This window comes from Eublepharis macularius, chromosome 5 (assembly GCF_028583425.1).
Source record: "Eublepharis macularius isolate TG4126 chromosome 5, MPM_Emac_v1.0, whole genome shotgun sequence".
In the NCBI taxonomy this organism is placed as follows: Eukaryota; Metazoa; Chordata; class Lepidosauria; order Squamata; family Eublepharidae; genus Eublepharis; species Eublepharis macularius.
In genome coordinates, this window is record NC_072794.1 from 33,945,620 (window position 1) to 33,972,466 (window position 26,847).

A 26,847-nucleotide genomic window follows, 5' to 3' on the forward strand; every position below is an offset into this window, starting at 1 on the left:
GAATATTTTGGACCCAAATGTTGCTTATCCCTGACTAGGAACATACAGCTGAGTGTGACTGTGGGATCTCTTATGATGTTGTTGAGCATTATTACATAAAATTCCCCCCGACAATTGGATTTCTCCCATTCCTGCTGTAAATTAGTCCTTGGCATTGGTGGTTAATCTCAACCCTGATCTACTGAACGGAATTTTTTTTTAAAAAAAACCCTGTGCTTCTCACGAGAATGGTCCTGACATTGTACTTCATGGAAAATCCAGAGAGATGAGATTTTCAGTTGTGCAAGCTGCCTTTTGCCCAGTGGCAAGCAACAAATTAAGTATAAATGCATACTTTTGTTGTTGTTGTTGTTAAGATGCTCAACCCTTTCCCTTCTGGCTGTTTTTCTTCTTTGAGTCACTCCTCAGCTATTTCCTCCCCCAAAATAGGATCCTGATACAGGTTTGCAAGGCTAAATATGCACTTGATGTGGGGGTGGGGGAAGCACCCAGGGAGGCCCATTTGGAGCAGAAATACAGCTGATCTTCTCTCCACATCCCAACTCAGCTGATTTGTTAAATGACTTTGACATTTTTCGTGTGCTTCTTCTCACTGTTCTACTCATCCTTTGTGTACAGGCTCAGAAAACCCAGTTGCCAAAAATGAGCATCAACAGAGCAGCCAGGAAAGCTGGGTTCAGAGAATGTTTATCTCCCTCGTGGGTGACAGTGCCCTTTTCAACACCAGAGAAGGGCGGGCAGGCAAAGTGCACAATTTCATGCTAGGCTTGAATCTCAACACATGCTATCCATATTCTCCTCTGGCCGGCATCAACACTCAAGAGTCTGTTGAGGATGATGAATTGGATACCGCCGTGGCAGGTGAGTGCACAGATAATCTTCATCCATCTGATTTTATGCCAATGACCTAACATGTGAAGCACAATCCTGTGCATTCTTATTTGTGCCCAAGTCCCATTGAGCTTCATGTACTTTGCTTCCAAATAAATGCATAAGATCATATCCTTGGCTTGGCTACAATGCCTGTTACCAAGTTCCTGATAGGAATTTATTTTTCCAAAGTGGCTTCTTTCTCTAGGAATAGGATTTTCACAGGTCCAGTGATCTGGGAAATTGAGAGAGGACACCAATGCACTACTGGCCTTTGGCTCACTCTTGGCCATTGGTGGTATGAGAGGTGATGATGAGCAAGTCAACATTGTTTAATTCAAAGTTTTAAGCAGCGACGATGGTAGGGCAAAGGATCCAGAAGAGGAAACTGTCTGGCACACCAGAGGCAGTGGAGGGTTATGAGAGAATATGCTCCCTCTGGAGCAATCTCCACTAGCTCTGTCTTTTAAAACCACACTTCCTGGCTAACATTGCATCTCCCAACACATGAAGAACACATGCCAGAAGTCTTGTGTAGAGAGACTGAGAGAGAGAGAGAGAGAGAGAGTGAGAGAGAGAGAGAGAGAGAGAGTGAGTCCAAAATCACAAAATCTGCAATAAAACAAATACAATTCTCCAAAGCAGCAGCATTAAAATAGATCAACAATAATAAAACAAGGAATATTTAAAACAGAACATTAAATCAGAAAACCAGTGATAATGCCAAAGTAGGGACTGCAATCAAATAATAAAAGCATGCTTATTTGTCTGTTTAAGACATTGCATCTCACCTTTTTGTGCTTAAGATGGGTAACATTTAGGAAAACATAATAAAAGGAAACAATAAAACAAACCATGTCACCTCCCCCCCCCCCGCGCCAGCCCATCCATCAAGATCTTTGATTGACCCTCTCATCCAAGATCAATTCCTGGGTGGTATATTTCTTCCCCTGGCATTCAGCAGCAGCACCTGGTAGTCTGTATAGTCGAGGCATCTTCAGTTGGGGGAAGGACTGGAAGAGGGGAGAGATTTTAATTAAGCAAGACAGTGTTCCCCATAATAACCATTATTGCCCTTTTTAATGTCATTAGGGAAGTTGGAAGTGTTCATTTTCCTAAGATTGCAAATTGTGCCTTAAGTGTTTAAAAGTTCAAATAACAGCAAAACTTTGAGAAGAGTATTTGTTAATACAAATCACTTGTCTAAGTGGCCATGTCATCATTTCCATCTGTGCTCGGCTAAATATTTTTTTAAATCTGCTCTTAAGTTTTACAGCTATTGACTCCTAATATTTACAGAGAGCATGAAAGTGGAAATTTAAATCAGAAGAATGCTGGGGAATGTATCTAGCCTATGGCCAGACCTTATTTCTGTTCCTCCCCCCCCACCCACCCCACACACACTCATACCCAAATCTTCATGCTTAGAACAGGAATAGTTTGTTAGTGGAAGCTGGAAATCGAAGCACATGCACTCCTAATCAGATTAGTTTGACTATTTCTTAGGCGTGGTTTGAATATAATGGGCTGTAGTAAGAATTTCTCATCCAGAGTTGATCCCCCTTGCCCGATTGATTTACAGTTAAGGAAGGAGTTGTTTTTCAGACTTGAATGCTGCTTTTGCCTCTGCATAGTTGGCCTTAATCAGATTTGGTAGCCAAGGGCAGTGACCATTGTTGGCTTCAAGCGAATTCCAGAGATGGGTGCCGGGCATGTGCTGTGGTAAATGCAGCCTTTATGAAAACGAGTGCGTGGACAGGATTGAAAAACATTGGTCTTCTACTCTGAGAACTGTTTGGTAACAAAAATAAAAACAGCTTTCTTCCTAATCAACAAAGTAACTATCCATGAAACATCCCAATAATGTTAAGAATGCTGTGTACCACCCAAATTTTTATGGGAAGAATAGCAACAAAATGCCAGTCACATGCTCTAGTGATTTTTTTTTAAGTTGCCATCTTTGCAGTATGCTTCCTTCCTTTGCATCTTACAATATAGCAGTGTTGAGAATACACATGCTGGAAAAAAGTGAGCCAATTTAGAGCTTTTGATAAACAGGTTTTTTTTTTCAGATATCCACAGCTGCATTTTGTAATTGGGAAACCAATTATAACTGGAGATGTGGTAAGCTCACCCATCATCAGTTCTCACATGCAGCGAGAGAACTGCATGTACACAACTAAATGAAAACAACATTAAACAATGACTTTCTAGTGTGAGTGGGCATTCGGCTCAAGCACCACAGACAGAATTTTCCTGTCTTATCTCATGACCTTAAGCATGATTTTTCTTCATGGTCTTCATTCCAGTGATGTGAGTACATGTGTTTAGGGTGACCTCAGGGCCAGGATTGGGTCCTCACTGCATGGTTAAATCATTTTAAAATGGCGGTGGTGCCCCCATAGCGGGCATGAGAACACAGTCACATCGGGTTTGGCCTTCAGACAATATGCATTGGGGTCATTTAAGAGGATGAGAAAGTCCTTTTTGCTTATTCTGTTTCACTTGACCCCAAGTATATTAAAAAAAACTTTGCTATAGAAAGTTCTCAGAACACTATTGACTTCATTCCAGCTGCTGCAAATGATCATAGCATCTGACACAGCTAAGTTCCACATATGAAAAATGTATCTGTTTATTCCTTTGTGCAAGCCAGAAATGGACCTCTGTCACTACTGGCTTGGATCTGGCTGGTGATGTCATGGGTCCAGATGATAATGGCTGGTACTCTCTGGCAACAGGATGGCTCTGGAAATCCCATAAGCAGATATAAATACTGTAACCCACCTTCTGTGTTATATGAGCCCTGTATATTAGTCCATTGCTGATAACCCATTGATAGATTTTCTGCCATTAACTTATCTAGCTCCCCTTTAAAAGGCATATATAACCAGCACTACATCTTGGGGCAGTGAATTCCATGAGCCGGTGTGGTGTAGTTGTTGGAGTGCTGGACTAGGCTCTGGGACACCCAGGTTTGAATCCCCATTCACTGCCCTAGAAGCTTGCTGAGTGACCATGGACCAATTGCATACTCTCAGGCTATGGATTGATCTACCACACAGGGTTGTTGTGAGGATAAATTGGAGACGAGGAGAACAATGTAAGCCACTTTGGGTGCTCATTGTGAAGAAAGGCACAATATAAATGAAATAAATATTTTGTGTGAAGAAGAAATTTGCTCTGTCTGCTCTGACCTTGCTGCTAGTCAGTTTCATTCAGTAACAGAATGTGATACATGGGTTAGAGAGGTGGATAAAGATTGAGGAGTCTTAGGTTCATATCCCACTCAGCCATGTTGCCCAGTCACTTTCTCTCAGCCTAACCTACCTCATAGTATTTTTGTGAAGTTAAAATGAAGGAGAGGGAAAATACATCCACAGTTCTCAGTTTCTTGCAGTAATAATAGTGGTCTAAAAATTCCATGGATGCTGATTTCTTGTGCTAAGAGAGAGATTTTTTTTTAAAAAAAAGACTTCTCCAGGCCATTCACAATTTTAAAAGCCTCTGCCACATCCCCTTTCTTCCTAACCTCAAATGTTTTAGATAGGGAAGGTGCTCCTACTCCTTGATTACTTTATTTGTTCTTTTAGATATCTTTTCCCAGTCTACAGTATCTTTTTTGAGAAGAGATAGCCAGAACTGCACAAGTGAGCGTTCCATAGACTTATATAGAGACATTACACCCTGGATCATTTTATTTTTTAAAATCAATTTTCCATATTACCTAACATGGAATTTGCCTTTTGCACTGCCTTGTCATACTAGGTTAGTGTCTTTATTAAGCTATCCAACAAATTTGTTGATATAGTACAGCCAGTAAACATATAAAGCAACCATAAGTACACATGTGAAGTTAGAGCACAATCTCTCTGTCTTTTGGTGCTACACCTCTGAAGATGCCAGCCACGGCTGCTGGCGAAACGTCAGGAACTACAATGCCAAGACCACGGCTATACAGCCTGGAAAATCCACAACAACCATCTTAGAGCACAATGATGCACACCAAGGCAAAAAAATAAAATACCACACACGAACACACACACCTGTTGCATTTTGTCTTGACACTGAACACTGTTTATGAACCATCAGTGGCTGGAGGTGGTGGTGTGGAGTTTCTCGTAGTCTTTGTTTCCTTATTGGAAAGCATTTTAACAGAAAGAATGTTTCTGGCTACTGCCATTTAAACTGCAGGTTGTGACAAGAAGCCTCTGGAAATAAGACACAGAAAGCTTTAAAAGGGAACTAGACAGATTCATGGAGGATAGGGCCATGAATGGCTACTAGCCATGGTGAGTAAAGGGAATTGCTGTATTCAGAAATAGTAAACCTCTGAATACCAGTGCTAGAAGGCAACATTGAGGAAAGGCCTCAGCCTGTGTACCCTGTTTGTTTGGCCCTCCAGGGCAACTGGTTGGCTGCTGGGTGAAAGGGGATGCTGAACTAGATAGACCGTTGGTCTGATCCAGCAGAGCACCTCTTATAAGGATGTTGGAATAAGCCTATCCAAAAGTCTGATCCTACAAATCAAATCAATAATGAAAACATAGTTTTGTTTTTATCCCCACCAAAATGTGCCAGTTTGATACATAGTGAAATTAGTGCTATCTAAAAGTAGGCTCTTTCGACTTGAAGGAAATATCCAGGCATGAGGAAGATGAGTTTGGTTCTGTCTTGCCTCAGGAAAGAAATAACAGCTGTAGCATAAGAGAAGGATGATATTAAATGAAACGCCTTAAACAACATTCTGTCATGTGGCATACTTCTTCTGTTATAACTGTTCTCTGTAGGAGTGTTTGTGTTTTTGTTTCAGGGAACACTATGTTAGTTCCCATGTCCCATCTGCCAAAAAATTATTGTTGGAAGAACCATCGCAGAGTTTCTTCAACTGATTATAAAATTTGTCTAGCTTCCTTGATGTGCATTTAAAATACGTTATGTGTTTACTTCTCTCATGATCAGGCTGAGTGGCAGTGCACTTTGGAGAACTTCGCTTAACAAGTTATTCTGAAAGAAGCACAATTGCTTCCTAACAGGATGCCCTCAGAAGTGTGGCATGCCACCTCTTACAACACTCAAAGTTTGCCCTGTCAATATGTTAAACTTAAAGGCACCTGTTCTCTTTCTCTATTATTCACTTTACATTTGTAAAATAACAGGATCATTCTAAAAGATTGCTTAAAGTTGCAGGAGACAGTACTGAGACTCATCTGTTTTTGCTCCTTATTCTAAACAGTATCTAGATACTTATATTTAGAGCTAAAAATAAAGAGCCTGAGTAATATTCTCCCTTCTACAATTACCTGAAGTAATCTTTTGAACATTTCCATTTTCAGTTTTACAACAATTGGGGGGGAGGTGTTGTCTAAAATGTACTGTGAACTTGATTTGACTCTGAAATGTCAAAGTTTTGTAACACAAATGCCTCTTAAGCAAGTTAAAAACAAACAACATACACCAGAGCAGTTATCTGTGGGTCAAACTAAATGTGCAGGTTTTCAAAGAGTTAGGTCTGGCTTCCCCAACCCCAACTCTAGTTTTCGCGGCCATACAGCAGTTAAAAAGTAAATAGCTGTTAAAAAATAAGAGAGCCCAAATGGCCTCAGAACGCCTCCATGGGGGAAGAAGGGGCAGTGGCATAGCGTGGAGGAAGCCAGAGGGGTGGTCACCCTGGATGCATAATTTTTAGGGAGCACTGTACTGAAGAGAGCCTGTGCAGCATTCATGGGAGGCCATCCGCGCCGCCCTGGCCGCCTGCTGTGCTGACGGCAGCTGGCTTGCTGTGCGCCGAGCTGGTCATCCTGCAGCAGCTGCTGGCCAAGGAGTGTGCCAAGCTGGTGGCAGCGGCGGCATAGGCTGCTGCAACAGAGGGCTGCCAGGTAAGGGACAGGGAGGCAAGCAGCCTGAATCGCAGGAGTGCTCCTGGGGAGGGGCCGCACCCTGTTCGATGATGTCATTTCCCTGAAGTGACATCATTGTTCAGTCCCGGGAGTGCATGCACGTGTGTGGCCAGGGGCGCTGCCTCCTGCCATGAGTCGCCCAAGGTGCTAGCAACTCATGCTATGCCACTGAGAAGGGGCTCCTCCCTCCCCCATCAAGTCATTTCCCTGTGTCAAAATAGCACAGGGGAGAGCCCCCATTTATACTACTTGGTGTGCACAGAATACTCCACATGGATCAGAAAAAAACAGGGAAAACCCCTCCCCCGTGTTATTTTGACACTGGGAACACTGGGCTTGAGGGGGGAGGGAAACACTGGGCTTGAGGGGGGAAGGAGGAGTCCCCTGTTCGCCCCTACCAGGCATTCTGAAGCCGTTTGTTTTTTAACAGCTATTTCCCAAAGCTGCCGTGTGGCTGCAAGGAACTTGAGTTGGGTCTAGGAAACCCCCACCCAACTCTTTAAAAACCTGCATGTCTAGCTTGAGCCTGTGTGAGTCACCAGAGAGAGTACAGGGCTTGGTCCAATTCTCTTGCCTACGCACTGGCGGGACTTGTGGAATTTGATGTCTTGGTCTCTGCGGAACGGGAACAATGATGTATTTAAGCAGGTTGATTGGCAAAATAGGTAACATAGTGAAATATTTTTGCATACTCTGAAGTTTCGTTCCAGCACAGAGCTATCTGCACTTAAGACCATTGAAATTAGTGGGCTCAAGTATGCTTAACTCTGTGTCAGAGTTTGGCCGATACTTTACCATATGATGGAATGTCGATCTAAATAAATAACTGAGGTTTTTAAGGTATTAAGTTGTTATCATTATTATGGGTGTTAGCAATGATCATTTTGCTCAGCGTGCAGGGCTGGTTCTCCACCCAAGAAACTGAGGTGAGTCCTTGAGGCTCTTGCAGCGCTACTGGGCTCAGCTTGTGTGTCTGATAAAGGGCACCTCTAGTTTCTTCCCTCCCTCTTTTGTTTACCAGCATTTTTACAGGTAGTCCTTGTGGGGCTTTCATCACACAGGTCAAAAAGTTCTCCTGTCCCTGCTTTATTGTCCAGTGGGCTGCTAAAGAATAGATACTAGTAAAATAATGTTTGCTAGTCTGAAATGGAAAGCAGTAATTGATCAGTACTCATAAAATGAGGTTATTTTACCCTGATGCTCTAAGGTGCACTTCCTTGAATCATATGCACATCTGTCGACATTTTTTAACAATGAATTTAACAACTATATGCCCTGACCGGGATAGCCCAGGTGAGCCTGATCTCATCAAATCTCAGAAGCTAAGCAAGGTTGGCCTTGGTTAGTAATTGGATGGGAAACTCCAACAAAGACCAGAGTTGCAGAAGCAGGCAATAGCAAACCACCTCTGTTAGTCTCTTGCCATGAAAACCCCACCAAGGGTCGCTGTAAGTCAACTCTGACTTGAGGGCACTCTCCTCCTCCTTAGCAATTTTATATATATATATATATATATATATATATATATATATATATATATATATATATATATATATATATATATATATATATATATATATATATATATATATATATATATATATATATATATCCCACATTATCCTTACAGCAATCCTATGAGGTTGCATTAAGCTGAGAGATGAAGACCTGCCCACCATCACATGGTCTGCTTCACTGCAGAGTAAAGTTTTGAACCTAGGCCTCAGAGGCCTAAAGTCAATGCTACACAATGCTGGTTTTTATTAGCAAGCATACTTTAATGAAGTAGAGATATTTTTGTGGAATCTGGTACAGTGTTGTTGTTGTGCGGTATTGTAAAATGGTGTTTGGCCATAGAAAGAAATACTGTATAGGAACTACATTGGTCTCATCATGGGAAACACACATTTGTTATAATTTTGCTTACGCTGCCTAGCAACTTTTATGCTTTTAAATGACTGACAGTGCTCTTCTAAGTCCACTGTAATTAAAGGTCTTTGAGGTGTGTAGCTCTGCTTAAGATCCCGTTGTAAATTAACTTTTCCAAGTATTTGTAGCTTCGATACATAAAAGTATCACCTTGAAAGTGTTCCTTAGCCACCTTGCTTTGTTTGTCTCACTTTTACTAGATCCTGATGAATTTGATAGGATATATGAGCCATTAGATGTCAAGAGCAAGAAGATACATGTTGTAGATAGTGGACTCACGTTTAACCTGCCTTATCCACTTATCTTGCGGCCACAAAGAGGGGTTGACCTTATCATCTCATTTGATTTTTCTGCACGCCCCAGTGATTCCAGCCCTCCTTTTAAGGTGAGTAGCCTGGCTAATATAATGCACAGACCTGAGTTCCGTATACATGGACAAAGAAATATGTCTCAAATGCTTCTGGAAGTAATGAGCAAGAAGACAGTAATGATGGCAGGTCCCTCCATCTCTTTCTTACAAACTACTTACCTAGATATTTTCAGGATGAAGTAAACAATGTATAAAATGGACTGCAATAACCTTGTTTGTGTCCCACTGCTATTGATTTTGAACTGTAGATTTACTTAAACATTAGATTTGCCATTGCTCAAGAATCCCATATCAGTTGTTTGTACATTTTGGACAATGGTACTGGTCTCTCACACATTGGGAGACAAACCTTTTCTTGCCCACAGACAGCCCCCCAACCTTAAATAACCCCTTGCTCAAACAATGCGCTAACATTGACATGAACTCTGGGACCACGGCCTGCAACAAACCAGTATGACAACACTGTCCCCATATTCACTCCAACAACTGAGAGCCCAGCTACAAGTGACACTTTACACAGGTTGGACACTTGTCAGCTTACCTCAAGTTTTGATGGGAAATGTAGGCGTCCTGGTTTTACAGCTTGGCTCTCCATTACAGCTGCAAGACCAGGATGCCTACATTTCCCATCAAAACTTGAGGGAAGCTGACAAGTGTCCAACCTGTGTCAGGCGTCACTTGTAGCTTGGCTCACAATCACTGTACCTAACAACACCAGCTATACCATCTCAGGCTCATTCACTTGTTCATCTTCCAACGTTATATATGCCATCAAGCATCAGCAATGCCTTTCAGCTCTCTATATTGGACATACAGGTCAGTCCTTTGCAAAAGAATGAATGGACATAAATTTGATATTAAAAAATCACAACATTCAAAGGCCAGTGGGAGAACATTTTAATCTTCTGGGACATACCATAGCTGATCTCAAACAGAGAAACTTCAAAGGAAAATTATAACACAAGCTTGCTGAAATTGAGTTTATTGGCAAATTTGGAACAATGGATCCCCTAGGGTTGAATCAGGACATAGGAGTACCGATGCTAATTTTCTGCACTTCACGTACCTGCTCTGTCAAGCTATGTATTATAGCCAGCTTCTTGATACTCTAATTTACAATACCTCTCCCTCCCCTTCCACAATAGCCCTCCCACCCTCTGCCTGGATTTTAAAGACTTTCACTTTTTTCACTTGTATCTGAAGAAGGCAGCTTTGACTCTTGAAAACGTATACCCTGGAAATCTAGTTGGTCTTTAAGGTGGTATTGGACCTGGATCATGCTCTTCTATTGCAGACCAACGTGGCTTACCACCTGAGACTCACTTTACTCTATGAAAATCAGAGAAATTATTCTGATCTCCAATTGTGTTTTGCCTAAATGATAAGCATATGTCTGACTTTCAAAGTGATGTGCAAAAGATATAATGAAAATAAAACTGACCTAGTGCAAATATAGAGGTGAATCCTAATCATCTGTCCCACTGGACGAAGATGCTTCCACCAATTGAAAAGTGATAGTAATTTTACCAGTTTCTTCCCTCTCATTACAGACTCTCACTTTGCCCCTACACTGTTCCCAGTGGTTCACTGATTCCTGGGGCGTGGTTTCCGGTGAACAATAGGCTGTAGTGGGAGGCGGGAGAGTTCCATGAAAGAGCTTCTGTGCTAATGCCAGATAGGCTCCACAACCATAGTGTTCCTGTAGTTACGATACTGGGAGGTTCTCTTTTCCTTCCCGCCTCTCCTTTATTATTCAGATTTTCTCTTTCCTTTCTCTTTCCTTTCACTTTAACTGTGATTCAGTGTTCCATCTGCACTAATGTTAGTGCTAAAATTTGTTAACTTAAAACCCACAGTTCACAGTCATAGTTTCCAGACTGTGAGCTCAGTGCTAGCATTGGCACTGATATGACACTGAATCCACATTTAACTCTGAAAATGAAAGGGAAGCGGGAATTTGAGTCCAAAATGGGGAAGAAGTATGTCAAACTATATAGAGTGTTCCTGGTCCCTGGGCCATGCTTGGGAAGAATAACATTTGGAGCAGGTCGCACTCTATTCTCACAAGGATAACTAGTCCATCAAACTCCAAACCCTTGTATCATTGGAATATCCCCGAGTCCTCCCCTTACATACCATATATAGATAATCCTGTTCAAAAAGGGATGAGGGAAAGTGTGGGTGTATGGGAAGTTATGTGCACTTCTTTTGTTTGTGTCATGGACTTGTGAACACTCCCTGAATTTGCTTTCTAGTGGACCCTCTTACCGCCACCAGAGATAGCATCAGAAAGATCTAAGTTTATCCTTTAACGATGATGGCTGACGCAAAGATGACACGAGAGATTCTCAAGACTAATGCTGTAGCTCTTCTGCAAATGTGGAAAGAATGTAAAAGCTGGGAAGCAAGCCATAGGCTCCTGTGTAATTTCCAGTACTGCAGAACACCTACGTTCACATCGTGGGGGGGATTTTCTCCATGTCTGTGTCATGTAGAGAGCCTCCCTCTTCAATCATTGCTTTTGCAATATCTTGGAAGAGACATAGATTTTTCACAGCTGCTGCCAAACTAAGCTTTGTTGGCTTTCCTGAAGAGCTGCTATCTAGAATGTTTTCTTACTACCGCTCTCCCTCCAAGGAGCACAGAGCAGCATACATGGTTCCCCCTCCTCATTTGTATCTTCGTAATGAGCGAGAGAGAGAGAATGGCCAAAGGTCGTTTGGAACCTTTTCCTTTATGTAGTCCACTTTGGGTCCCTCTAAGGAGAAAAGCAGCCCATGACTGGTAAAATTAGCTCAAGTAGCTCAGTTTTCTTCTCCTAACCTTCTGGAGTCAGTCTCTGCAGTCTTAATGTGAACTTGGGGCCCTGGGAAAAGCACACTATACTGTTAGTGCAGCTGAAGCCCTCCAGCTCCTGCAGCTACATAAGGGTCTTGGAGGATGAGTTAGTTTAGCATCTCCTTCACAATGTTGACAATCTTGGATGAACTGCCCAGTATTGTTAAAGATTGGTGTCTCATCTTCTTTCTACAATGCATCTTAGCAGGCAGAGAACACATTTATAATGGCAGCCATTCAAGAATATATGTGTGTGTGAGAGAGAAATAACTTCTTTTATATCCTGACTCTCACCCCAGTCAGCACCCAAATCGACATATCATTCTCGTGAATTCCATTTCATCCTCACAACAACAACCCTGTGAGAGAAGTCTGTCACTGGCCTAAAGTAACCCAGCAAACTTCCATGGCACAGTCGAGATTTGAACCTGGGTCTCTCAGATCTCAGTCTAACCACTACACCACATTCGGTCTGTAGCTCACCATGATGTTGTACTAGAAATTACAAAAGGAATGGGAACACATTCAGGATAGGCTGTTCTTTCAGCAACAGCCCAAATGCTGCCAGTATATAACATCACACAGAATAGTGACAAAAGAAATGTATTGCATATTTTAGCATGTTGTATTTAATTATTATGATAAACTCAATAACTCCAAATGCCAGTTTGTGAGATAGGCATACAGACTTTCTGTTTGCCTCTGTCAACCAAGGCCAAAATAGATACACTCTTATTTGTCCACAAATCTTATCCCGTATGAGCTTCTGTTTTCGGGGCATTCAGCCTTGTGGACTTTGAGGCATTTTCTCTCCTTGTCCACTTCATATCTGCATCTTTGCAAATGGCCACATTCAGTTTGAAACCCGAAGTACAAATCACAAGGCGTTGTGTTCTGGTTCGTTAGCTGTGGTATAATAACCACTTCATTTATATCCCACTCTTCTAGACAGATTAGTGCCCTACTTGTAGCAGTGAACAAAGTCAGTATTATTACTTTCCCCACAATACAGCTGGGCTGCTGGGGCTTAGAGGAGCAGCTTTCCCAAAGTCACCTACTGAGTTCATGGAAGTGAGTTTCCTACCAGCAAAGTGTTTCATCACAATTCAACTACTTAACCACTATGCTACAAGTTGGGCAGCAAGGCCATAAAGCATATTGACAAACACACTATGCAGCTTGTATAAATGTCCTTAGGATTATCTTCAGTTTAAAAAAAAAAAAACTCCTGAAATTTCCCAGATAAATATTCATTCCTCATTTTCTCACCCTTTTTGCCTTTTGTGTCCCTTACAACAAAGGATGTCTTTTCACAATTGTATTTAGATAATCTACTCTTTATTATAAGCTGGAACTTTGTATCCTCCCACAGATAAGCCCTTATAAAATAATACTAAATAAGAATTTGCAGAACATCTTGTTTGTTGCGGTTTTATGGGAGAAAGTTGCTATTATTTTGTTCTCCAACCGGCTTTGCTGTAGCAAGAAATTACAGTGTGTGTATTGTGCACTGTTAGCATCTCCTACAACTCTTGTGACTCTCATAGCTCAGGCTCTTACAAGTCCAGAGATAGCTTTGTATGTCGATAAACTTAGAATCCCTATCACTAAGCAACTACCAGCACAATCCTAAACAGCTACTAGCCCCTTTGAATGTCTTTAGAATGGTGTGTAATTCTGCTAATGCAGCACTGTTAAAGTGTTGTGAGTCATTTGTGTTTGGATCAGGCTACTTGGATCAGGCTACTGTTACTTGGAAAGATAGTGTTATAAAAGGGTCCCTGTCCTTAGGATATACTGAAAAGACAGCCAGTGTGTATGGTGGCCAGAGTGCAAACTAAGCCTGGGAAGATCCATGTTCAGTTCCCCGCCATGGCATGAAGCTCAATATGTGACCTTGAACTGGTCCCTATCTTTCAGTCTAACCCACCTTATAAAGTTTTTATTGCCTGCCCTGTTTATCTTATTTTACAAGCAGTGAGCCATTTTTTATCTACGTAGAAGTGGTGTTTTAGCTGCTAGATAACCCTTCCTTAGGTCAGTGGCTCAGAATGGTCAGTTGATATTTCCTTCATAGGTGCTAATTGTTAAGTTTAGATGTGTGGTCATGTTGGTCTGCAGTACAGCAGCAGGATTAGAGTCCAGTGGCACCTTAGAGACCAACAGGTTTTTCACAGTGTAAGTTTTTGAGAGAGAGCTTGCTTCTTCCGACATCAAGTCTGAATTAAGAGTCCCCTGATAAGTATCCAGGAGAGCTTGGTGAAGGTGCCCCCTCCCAAGTGAAGTCTAAAAGTGTGTGTGTGTGTGTGTGTGTGAGAGAGAGAGAGAGAGAGAGCATGCAGTAGATTTTGAGTTTGGAAGTGACTGCTGTGATTTGGCTAAAGCACCTGAGATACATGATTTCTCTCCCTGAGATTTGATGTGGGATAACAGATCTTATGCCTTATAGCAGTGCCTCTTCCTTTTCTCTGTACAGTTGTAAGTAAAACAAATACATAAAAATGCCTTCCCTTTGGTGTTCTCTCTTTCAAAGGGAACTGACCCAGATAATGCTGCTCCCCCTCCAACTTCTTGCTGAGTAAAGAATAAATCATAACATTAGGAGGTCATGGGATTCCTGAAGTCCTTAATCCCACTTTATTCATGACTGCCGTTGTCTCCCTCTTTCTGTTGTTGCTTTGGCAGCCATTTTTCCTCTCTTTCATTCTTGTTTGAGAGATTGCAGTCAATCAGGGGTCATGTAGCAGATGCACTGATGTTACAACACTGTGTACTCAGCCAGTTTTAGCAGATGCCGCTTGTCCTTTTCTTGAGAGCGATCATAGCCAGTTAGGGGTCCATTCTAAGAATCTAACAGCTTCTTCTTAGCCCTTTCACAACAGTCCCAGAAAAATCAGTGAAAAGTAGGGAGCACAGCACTATACTGTGCAGCGCTACCTCCTCTGCATGTTCCGGATCTCCATGAACCATGTCACTTGATAGTTCTTTCTTCAAAGTTCTGGATTAGTAGCGCACGCATTTACCTAGTTGAAAGATCTTCCTTCCATACCATATCTTCCATGGAGGAATTGTGGAGGCTTTCCCCTTCATCAAGGATATAACATGATGAATGGGGCACAGATTGTACATAGATGCTGTTACTTTTAGTCCATACCCACACATTGTTATTTATTGCTGTAATATGAATAGTGGTGATTATCATAGCAAATGTTTGAATTTTCCTTTTCATTATATCACCTTTCTGGAAACATACAAACCTTTGCTTTCTTCCTAGGAAATTTTGCTTGCTGAAAAATGGGCCAAAATGAACAAACTTCCTTTCCCCAAAATAGACCCACATGTGTTTGATCGCGAGGGATTAAAGGAGTGCTATGTCTTCAAACCCAAGAATCCGGCATCTGACATAGATTGCCCAACAATTATCCACTTTGTTTTGGCTAATATAAATTTCAGAAAGTTCAAAGAACCAGGTGAGTTGCCAACACTCCACCAAATAATCTTGCATTATCTAGAGATCTAAATTGTATGTATATTTTTTAAACAACTGTGTGCCTTTGAACAATTATAGACATTCTTCTAGCTCACTGTATATACCAGTGTAGACTATTTTGTTGTACTGCCTTCTAGACAAGTGTGTGCACACACGTGCACACAATATCTTTTTTGCAGGGAGAGAGACTTTGCCTTTGTAGTTGCTGCATTATTTAAACTCGTTGGCTTGGATCTTACTGAAAATATTCACTGTTTCATAGAATCATAGAATCATAGAGTTGGAAGGGGCCATACAGACCATCTAGTCCAACCCCCTGCCCCGGGCAGGATCAGCCTAAAGCATCTCTGACAAGTATTCATCCAGCCTCTTGAAAACTGCCAGTGAGGGGGAGTTTCGAAGATTTCTATCAGCAGTGTGTGGCTTCCTGACCTCTCTGCTCCTGCTACAGCTTGAAGTGTCCCTTGACATGCTGCTCCTGGGGCATAAGGTGTCTCCAGAAGTAGCATGTGGGGCAAGTCATCAAAAAAAATTTCACCTCTTATCAGCAGAAATCCTCTGTAGGATCCAAAGTGATGAAAACTCGTTTTTTAATGGTCTGACTTTCAAACATCCTCACGCTAAAGTAAAATATGGTGGCTGTCATCTAACTAGTTGTTGAATATACAGCCCACTGAATCTTGAAGGTATGTAGCAGCAAAAACGTCCTCCAAAGCAATAATAAAATTTTAAATACATGGACATTTCCCTGTTCTTTCCTGACTTTGCCCTAAGGCCTGTCCAGTCAAGTAGGTTTTGTAGAGTTTATGAAAGTTTTCACCCTTGAACTTCGTCATGTCTGCAGCAGAATGGAGTTCCTACTGAAGATCTTCTCAAAGAGGCTAACAATAGAAAGGGGAAAGTTAAAGCAATTCAATAATAATCCCCCAGCAGCAAAATCATTCCCGTCTGTAGCCGTAAAGCTAACAGCCAATACTATAAATAGTCTTTCAAAATCATACAACAATGCTAAGATCACAAAAGCAAGTCATAAAAACATCTACCAGTTGGGTGAGATACACACCAAGATCATCAAAATAATGAACAAATATAAGATGGGTTAAAAATTCAGTTGAAAGGCTAAACAAAAATGTATAGGGTAAATAAAAATACTTTTACTTGGTGCCTAAATTGTAACAGAATAGGCACCAGGCAGATCTCAATGGGGGAGGGCATTCCAGATCTGGGGTGCCACCATCAAGGAAGCCCTGTCTCAGATTGCTACTAACCTCCCCTCTGTGGGTGGGGACAGAAAAAAGGAGCTGGAGGTGGTGAGCTGGACAGTACAAGAGAAAAAAGTCCTTCTGGCCCCTAAATCTATATAGGGCTTTAAAAGTAAGCTCAACACTTGGAATTCTTCACCAGTCTAGTAATGCTGAATAAAAGGTAAAAAAACCAGGTCTCTGCCCCAAAGAGCTTACAATCTAAGATCTGTGTTTTTTAAAATAAAAAAAAAATTCAGTAAAAGGAAAATTGGATACAAAGCTTTCCAATGCGTCTTCAGTTCTATAAACAAATCATATAGACTCCCTCCCCCCAGCCTTTTTGAACCTGTGAGCACGTTTTGGAACTCTGATGCAGTGTGGTTGGTACAGCAACAAAATACCTTTCACAAAATGGATGCCGCAGGAGGGACAGTCATCCTCAAAATGGCTGCTATAGCATACCTTCAGTCACACAGTGAAAATCCTTGTACTGTGGAAGCAGCTTCTGCCAAGCAGTGTTTTTTAAAAATCTGCACAGCCAATCAAATCTCCAATAGTTAATCAGAACAAAAGCCACACCTGGCCATACCCACTTTCTAAAAACACTTGGCAGGAACCAGGAAAGGTGTTGGCAAGCCCAGTGTTGGTCATGGGCACTACCACTGATACAGACATTCAGTTCACCATCCTAGTCAGACTAACAGTCGGTTTATTAAACCTGTATCACTTTTTCCCAAGCAATATATAGATTAGTTTACTCAACTGTACACATTTCTTTATTTTCTCCAACCACTCTCCTTTATTTGAATATATGCTCCTTTTTGTTTTAGTTACTGCTACTAAATGTCCCTGTATTGTTAGTTATTCTGAACAGTTTGCACTTGAAAAATTTTTGATACTTTGTGGTTTACTCATAGGTGTTCCTAGAGAAACACAGGAAGAAAAAGATTTTGCTGACTTTGATATTTTTGATGATCCCAATACACCATTCTCCACCTTCAACTTCCAGTATTCAAATGAGGCTTTCAAGAGGCTGCATGATCTAATGGAATTCAATACCCTGAACAACTTAGATGTATGTATATAATATAGAATCTGCTTTGATTGCCACAAAAGGACCTTAGATGCTATAGCACTGGGTTGCAGAGGTGCAGGACTAGATGTGCTAGAAAAACAACACACACACTCTCGTGTGTTTTTATCTAGCACTTCCTTTAAAGAACTAACACTGGCATATATCTTGCCCCAGAATCCTACGCTCCCATGCTACTTGGAAAGGAAATTTTCTCACTATTACAATCCCCAACGCAATTCTTCATCAACCTCTTTCCGTATATTTGCAGACTGCCACAGTAGTATAATTCATGTGCACAGACAAGTCGTAACCTGGTTATTTCCTCTACTGGCTAAGAAGACGGCTGATTAAGGAGTGGTTATTTCTATGTTCAAATACTTAGAAGTGCATTTGATAGGGAACTGTGGGGGACAGGGTGGGCAGCAAATCAGAAAGAAGAGACCTGTGTTGAAATGATTGCCCACTTTGTTTGCAAAGCCTCAGAATTTGGGAACTTCAGCAAATATGTTCATATGCAAGGCCATTTTTCTTCTTAACATCTGTGTAAATTCTGGGCAAACAAGCTGTTGAAACTACTGAAGCTCTTCATTAGAAAGGGAGCTTTGCAGGTGGTTTTTGGATTGAGTGAGATTAAGTTAATGTACTTTGGCTCTCCCTTCCCAAAGAAGCTCGTTTGGTATGAATTTGCCTTGGCCGTCAATTGCTTTTCAAGAGCTTCACTTAACATTGTTTTGACATTCTTCTATGCAGCGACCACTATCCTAGAATGCAAATATCTCCCAAACAAGAAAAGGCAATAATAACTGTAGGAAGGACATCATTCTGGATTTTGAGATACATTGTATGTGTTCCGGTACACATGGACATAAATGTCTGCTCATGGAGGGGAAAAAGGGAATTACCCCCCTCCCCCACTCATAGTTCAATTGACTTGCATTGATGCAAGAGGAAGGACAGATAGGGATACGGAAGGCATGAATGAGCTTTTAACTCTGATAATGGTCTGGCATTCTGTTGTGTTTGTGAACCTGGGGGCATGCACCTTAAGACAGGTAGGGAGAACTGGGTTCTGCCAAGCTACATGACTGCCTGCCCCTTTCATATTTGGGCTTGTGTTCATATTGGTTATGATTTCCCGTGTGGATGTTTCATCTATAGATAAAAAGTGAAAATACCTGATTGGGACATAAAAACAATACCTGTTCAGTTTGGAAACAAGATTTCTAATAGCTTGAGCCAATATGACACTTCTTAGATCCTTGTAGTTGCTTTTTCCAGAGCTGTTTGTATGTTTTGCCGTTCTGTCTCGCCTGTTTCTCAGGGACTAACTAGCCATGTTCTTTATTGGAAACGTGACTTGTTTGTTTTTCATTGTGGTTGAGTTTTCATTGCGGTTGAGCTTCCTTAGTCAATAGAGCATTCTAGACAGGACTTGGAATTTTAGTCTCCTTTCTACCAAGGACTGCTGCCTCCTCCTGTCATTAATGTTGCTTCCAAACCCCTGCTGCCAGGACCAAATTAATACATGCTGAGGCCCTAAACTGTATCAGCTTTGAGGACCAATAGCACTACCCCTCAAATGGTAATTTAGCGGGGGAGGGGAGTTGTAGTCAGAGAGTCCTACTTGCGCGTAAATCCAACTTTGCTTGCTTTCCCTTAAGGGGCAGCTTGCTTTCCCTTAAGGGGCAGTTAGGAAGGTGAGAGAAAAGCACAACAGACTTGTCAATCCAACGCTCAGGCTGGCTGTGAGGGACAGGTTTCCTGTTAAATCAGACTCTTTCTTGATATGTGTAAAGTTATTATTTAATGAACACTGAGGAGGGGGTAATGGGATGAATGTTCCTTCCCACCTCTCAGAAGGGGGAAGGCTTCTGCCACAGTCCCTGGGAGAAATATGTGATAAGGCATGCTGCCTAGGTGGCCACGCCAAGTGGGTAGAGGGCATTTAAGCTGTTGGTGTGAAACTCTTCCCCTTACCCTCTCATTCTCTTTCCAGATGCAGTTTAGAATATGTAAATTTGTGTGGATGAAGAAATATAATAAACATTGATATATTTGAGCTAAGTGAGGAAATTTAAAAGTAGTCCCCACCTCCCATAGTGTAATATCATCACTTTATTAATTTTATGTCAAAGGGTTGAGTCCAGTATGTGGACTTCCAATGCTAAAATCTGTCTGAGGGATGAACAGGTTTAGGGAGAAGGGTGCTAACAATTTAGTTAGACAAAGTATTTTCCCCCAGCCACAGGAGCCCAAGCTCCTGGCAGAATGTGATCAAGTTCTGCCACCTACTGGCTATATTTCATCCTTCATTCATAATTCATTTTCAGCATGTACAAAATTAAAATATGAATACAAAATGAATAAAACAGCATGAAGGCATATCACAATATTAAAAGGAGAGCTAGCAAGATATGATAGTTTGCATCATTATATGAAAGCTGCAACAAATGTTTTCCTTCAAAATAACTTATGTTATCATCTTTTAAATTCATTCAGCTGGTAACATTAATCTGTGATTAATGTGTTCAATGATTTATTAAACTATTCCTTAATTTAGAGATTTCCTCAACTATGATTAGTAATGGGATTGAATTCAGGGCCAACGTTGTTTATCTTTCTGAAATTCCTACTGGCACATTCCCCCTTTAATAATAACTGAGTATTTGGCATGGATGATAATCTTAGCAGCTGTTACCCTACTTTAGCTGATGAAGGGATCCGGACTTTCAGAAGCTTAGACCCTGGAAAACTTGTTGATCTTTAAAGTGCTACTGGACTCAACTCCTGCTGTTCTACTGCAGACCAACATGGCTACCCATCTGTAACCCAGTTTAGCTATAACTCTGCTACACTATCCCAAATCCATGAACCGACAATGGATTCCAAAGTGCAAGCATAAAAATGGTGGAGCTAGAAATCTTGCTTTTACACATACATTGTGAGATGTTTCTTTGTTGAATATCTGCAGTCTGTGCATTTTGGGGCATCAGATCTTTTGTACTATTTGCACATAGCAATGCCGCCAGCAACATAGCCATGTGACACACATTACATGGTCTTTTTCATCTGTATATCACCTCTGCATTTTATTTTTACTGTATGCATTGCTAGTCACACAATTGCTCTAACCCAGCTACAGTGGATCCTAACTGGATGGGGTACTGCATGAACAATTACTCAACCTGATCCAAGGTCAGAAACTGCATGTACATAGCCCTTTAAAGGAAGATAAAAAACCCATCAACAGGATGTTTAGTAGGCATTGTAGAAGGCCAAATTTATGTCTTCTGTTCATCCTACCTCCACCAAGTAGCAAATAAAGCGATCTTTTAGAAGGCTACAGGTCTTCAGCTTTGGCTGTTTTGCTGGCATGCTCATCCAATTCCAACCCTAGAACTACTTTAAACACCAAACCCATTATGAAGGTAGGAAGCTAGCAGGAGAGTGGGGGCTATCCAGTGTTTTGCATGGAACGCCACATGTACGATTATCTGTCCACTAGGTGGAAATGGTGGGTGTGTGGTTAATGTGTGGAGCTCTTGTCCCTTGAGGAGAAGGTTTGTTCCCTTGAGGCTAGGGTTGCAAACAGTTCTGGTCACTATCTCATAAAAGGACATTGCAGAGCTGGGACAAAGGACAGAAGAGGGCAACTAAAATCATTAACTGGTTGAAACATCTTGAGGAAAGCTGAAGATTCTGAGACTTCAGTTTAGAAGCGAAGAGGCAGGGCAAGATAGAGGTTTATGAAATTAAACATGGGGTAGAGAGAATGGTCAAAGAGAACATTTCACTCCTCATCTAAAATAATAGAACTTGAGGGCGTCCAATGAAGTTGATGGGCAGTACATTCAAGATGGACAAAAGGAAATTCTTCTTTACCAATGTGTGATTAAAATGTAGAATTTGCAGCCAGAAGACATAGCAATGGCCATAGGCATAGATGTCTTTATAGGTGGATTGGACAGAATCATGGAAGATAGGTCTATCAGTAGCTACTGCCTTCTTCCTTCTAGTATCATTACTAATTTATAGTTTGGGTATAGTTAAAAAGAATTTCCCCAAATTTCACATACATGTAAAAGAACAACTTATAAGTTGTAAGAAACAGAGAAATTCTACCCATGGAGTGTTATAACCATCTCTCTGTAATATATGGGTATATATCTATATGGAATACTATGCCTGAGTATGTTTGGTCCATAACTAGGTGTCTCTTACTACTCAATTGAGCCACACTCAGAGTATTGCAGAAACTGGCCATACCTGCTGCAGAACAATGATCTACATCTAGCATTCAAGTCAGGGAAAGATGGCTTTAGAAATAAATCACATTTAAATAGCTACAATTCTATGTAAGGCATACTAATCCATCTGCCATTTGGAGTAATTTCAACAGCTCATGTGTGCCATCTGATTTCATGTTTGTCTTTTAAAGCAATAACCTTCAGTTGCAGTAGTTTCCTCCACAACACGTTTACAAGCTTAGAGAAATGGTTTCAAAACAGTAAACAACATCTTCCTATCCGCTAAACAACAGTGCCTGCCAGAACTTCTGGAGAGATGTCTGAGACGCCCACACATTCATTCAGTGCCTGTCTGAAAGCAATGCTTTTTTGCTTTTGTTTTTCAGATAATCAAGGAAGCAATAGCAGACAGCATTGAATACAGGAGGCAGAACCCATCCCGCTGCTCCGTATCCCTCAGCAGTGTCGAAGCAAGGCGATACTTCAACAAACCCCAAAACAATAACCATGCCTAGAGACTGTGCTGCAGGATTCGCTTCCTAGAAGCAGAATGCGTTTGGATTGGTCACACAGACATTATTGCGCGATAAATCATTGTTTAGGAAGGAAATGCTATAAAACAGAAGAAGACGGTTGCATCTTTTTTCCCTCTTTTTTATAAGCATATCAACTTTATAATACAGAAATATGGCCATGATCTGGTTTTAAGTAATGTGAAAAGTTTTTAAAGTTCCATTTATTTCATGAACAATTTATTTCAACTGCCCTATTTATTACTGGAGATTTTTGTTCTGTTTTAAATCTGTGAAATTATATATATAGCAATTAAAAGAATGTTGTTGTTTATGATCTTGACAGTAATAATAACAACATTCGATTTAATAGCTGTGCATGAGTTAAACCATAAGGTGAATGTCAGCGGATGTTCCCCTGAATGTGTAGGTGTTGGAGGCAGAGTCAAAGAGCATGATCCTGTTCCACTCTAGCATATTCAAGGTATATTTAGGGTTGGATCCTATATTACTCCGTTTTACTAAGTTGGCTCCCGTGACTCCATTCTACCAAGTCTTCCTCCAACTTGATTTAACAAAGAAAGTCTTTTTTCCATCAGAGGAAGCCTCCCTGCAAATTCATTCTTCATTGGAGGAAGTCTGTCTCCCCTGAAAAAAGCAGGAAAGTCATACATTCCAATCCTAAACAGAGTTCTACCTTTCTAATCCCATTGAAGTTAATGAGTTTAGCAAAATGCAGCTCTTGAAATGACTGTACTGATAGGATCCAACTTTGTAGAACTCCTAGGATCTAACCCATAATATAACATCTCCATAGGGCATATGTTACAAACATTCCTTGCACAACTTTCAGTCAGCACTAAAAATATTGGTGCTGATGTCTAATGATGAATTAAATTTTAAATAATAGGTCCGAAGTCTCAACCCACTTGGACTTTAGCATCAGTAAATACAGAGAGTGTGTTAAATGTATATTTTATATTGGTTTTTCATCACAGAGTTGAGAAAACGCGTATCTCCGTCTAATTCAACATGAACCAGAACTACAGCTAACCAACTTTAGACGTTTTGAATGTTTGTCACACTAAATTCATCTCTAAGATTTAAACATTATGATATTAAATACATGGTTGTTCGACTGAGTCGATAATCATGATACAAATCTATATATTTATTTTATTTTTCCTGCAAATTGCCCTATTTTTGGAAGGTGACAGTGAGTGTTTGTTTAAATAGGTTTGGACTGCAGCGCTAAGCGTGTGTACTTGACAGTAATTCCCACTGAACAGGATACATTTCCAAATATACATGTATTGGACTGCAAGAATTTACCAGGTTTTGAGGACCATGGTGATTGATTCTGGGGTTCCTTCCAAACCCATTGTTTTGCAGTACTTTTTCTGTGGCTAGTAAACCCATGAATACACACTGATGAGCCCATTTGTAGAGCATCTGCTCTGCATGCAAAAAATCCCAGGTTTAATCTCTAGCATAATGGCTCTCTGGTAGCAGACCTTGGGAAAAACTGAAAGCCTAAAAGCCTACTAGTTACAGTAGATGATTCCATGCTTCATAGACCAATAGTCTAATAGTATACAATAATGTCACGTGTTCTTATAATTTCTTGATTATATAATTATTTGTAGAAGCTGTATTTTAATACCACAATATTGTTAATAGTAATGATATTTAATTATATTAATTATGTTTTGTTTTAAAATTCCCTTATAACTTATTTAGTAATATGACTGCTGTTTCATCTTAGAATTCTGATTCCATTTAGTAGTAAAATTGTGAATGATTTGACTGATAGCTGAGCTGAAATGAAAAAAAATCTTCAAATTAAAAAGGTAGTTAATGTATCTCATTAATCATCACATTTTCCAGTTGTCTAATTGGACTGTGGATAAAAGTTTTTGGATCCCACAAGGGTTTTCGTAGAACAATAAATATAACGGTTCTTTCTGAAAACTGGGTCAACATTTAGGGTTGGATCCAGGCTAAATTTTCTGCTAAAGGAAGACAAGGTGTAACTTCTGCTAGTTCTCCCTACCTACCGCAGACTTCTTCATGCTATTCCTGAGGGTCCAAATTTAGGGTGAGGTCAAAGACAGCAGTGAGAAGTGGGAGGGTGCATTATTTTCCTCGAGCACAACTCTGTTCATGATGTTTAGGATCTAAATCAACAGTTCTTTGAGGACTGAGGAACTGAACTAGTTCTTTTTCATTTCTGCTGTAATGTTGAGAGGAAGGAAACTGATAGGCCCGAGTGCACCATGCTTCCTCTTCTTTTGCATTTATTGTAATAAATGCCATTCCACCATGGCATATTACAGTGGAAATGGAAGAAGGGGACAGATGACACACTCGGGTTTGTAGCTAGAAATTGGGTGCATGGGGACCTAAAATCTCTCAGTGTTACCCACAAGGTCAGCACTGGTTAGTATTTGGATAGAAGTCCACCAAGGAAGTCTGGAATCTCTGTGCAGAGGCAGGCAATGCAAGCCGCTTTATAGTATCTTGCCTTAAAAACCCTACAGGGTTACCATAAGTTGGCTGCAACCTGATGGCACTTTACACATACACACACATAGAGTAAGGTAGTAGTACAAAAGAGAAAAAAAATCTAAATACAAATACTTTTAATATTATTAGATTTAATCTACAGTGCTAATAAAATTAAGAAATAAATCCTAGTGACTGTATTTGGTTGATTGTATGCTGTCACTCTACTCAGCTAAGTATAGAGCCTTTCTCTGTTACAAGGTGCCTTCCTCCTGAGGTAGGGCTTCTATTGTGGGGTGGCTCTACAGCTAGTTAAGCAAGTGGTAGGATACAAGTCATCAGCGTTAGAGTGCAAACAGGCTTATTTCTTACTAGACACAATGCCTCCTTGTTATTCCTCTTCTTGGGTCTAGCAATGTTTCAGCGTGGTTGAATTCAAGCTGAAAGTTTGGGGAAGGGGCCTGCAATATTCCTGGAGCCCCCAGCTCTTCCTCCTGGCTTTAACCCTCTTCACCCCTTTCTGCGATACTGAAACATACAGCCCTGAAAACACAAGATCATGTTCTGGGATTCGGTTTCGTTTTCTCAGCCATGCCGGACACTCCTCTCGGCTGGTCTGGGAGGAAACGACCGGGCACCCTGACCGGGCGGCTGACCCGCAAGGATTAGCCCCCAGGACTCCCAGGGAGGGAGCCAGGGTCCGGGACGCGGCGGGAAGAACTCCCCGAAATCAATGCGGGGGGGGAATTGCCCGTTTGTCCCTATGGAGGCCGGCAGATGTGCGCGGCGCCTCGAGTGCCGCCGGGCAACGAGAAACGGCAAGTAAAAGAAACAGGCGGAAGCCTGTAAACAAGCGAATCCCTTCTGTTCTACAAGCGTTTGTGAAGGAGAGGTTGATCTGAAGAAGACTCGCTCTTCCCCTTCGTTGAGTTCCAGAATTTTGTTGGCGCCCCCCCCCCCCAAATGGCAGCAAAGAGGCAAAGTCCCGCTCTCGGTAAGTCAATCTCGGCTACCTTGCAGAAGGGGGAGTCGCTCGAAGAGTTGGTACGCAGGGCGGTGGTGGAAGCTATAAAACCCTTTGTTGACAAGCTGAACGAAACTGATCAAAGGGTGGGCTTAATTGAAAGCGAGGTGAAAACCATTAAGGCAGCAGCGGGGGGGGCAGAAAAGTCTGCTCTGGAAAGTGCGTCACTTGTGAAGGCTACAAAAAAGGACCTGAAGTTGGTGGAGAACCAGCTGATCGGGCTACAGGTGGAACGAACGCAGACAATTTTGCGTCTCCAAAACGTGAAAGAGGAGGAAAATGAGGATCTGTGGGATTTGGTCTCGGAATTACTGGCGACACCCGCGAGGACGACTAAAGAAGAGGTTAAAAGCGCCATTTTGGAGGTCCGTCGGGCTTCTTCAAAATATGCAACAAAGCGACAGTTGCCTCGTGAGATCATTATTGACTTTTCATCTAAAAAGATTCGGGACACCATCCTATATAACTCATACAATGCGGATTTGGACTTTATGGGTTTGAAAGTCAAGATTTTGAAGGACGTTCCATTTCTAGTCCGGAAACGGCGTTTTAAATATAAAAAGTTTGTAGCACTTCTGAGGGACCATGGAATAAAGTACAAATGGTTATTCCCGGAAGGAATATGGTTCAGATATAAAGATCAGGCCTATAAGATATTATCAGAAGATCAACTAAAGGATTTTGAGAATAAAAACCCAGAACTCTGCTGCACCAAGAACGAAGAAAAGGAGGAGCCGGAGGGGGGGGGGAGGAGGAGAGCATTGCAACAGCAGTTGCACAGAGAGAATTGCGTCCGGGACCTAGAAGGGGGAGGAAAGTTTAACCAGAATTTGAAATGTTTAT

General features: G+C 41.3%; 1 protein-coding gene across 2 annotated transcripts in view; it reads left to right on the forward strand.

Moving 5' to 3' along the window:
• PLA2G4A (phospholipase A2 group IVA) overlaps positions 1–24,342 on the forward strand; it is a 117,586-nt gene extending 93,244 nt beyond the window's left edge. For both annotated transcript variants that reach the window (XM_054981992.1, XM_054981993.1), the window contains 5 exons: positions 619–861; positions 8,900–9,084; positions 15,182–15,377; positions 17,559–17,716; positions 22,350–24,342. In XM_054981992.1, coding sequence (XP_054837967.1) covers positions 619–861; positions 8,900–9,084; positions 15,182–15,377; positions 17,559–17,716; positions 22,350–22,478 — 911 coding nt within the window. In that variant the 3' untranslated portion in view covers positions 22,479–24,342. The remainder of the gene's footprint in view (positions 1–618; positions 862–8,899; positions 9,085–15,181; positions 15,378–17,558; positions 17,717–22,349) is intronic.
• Positions 24,343–26,847: the final 2,505 nt, after the last annotated feature.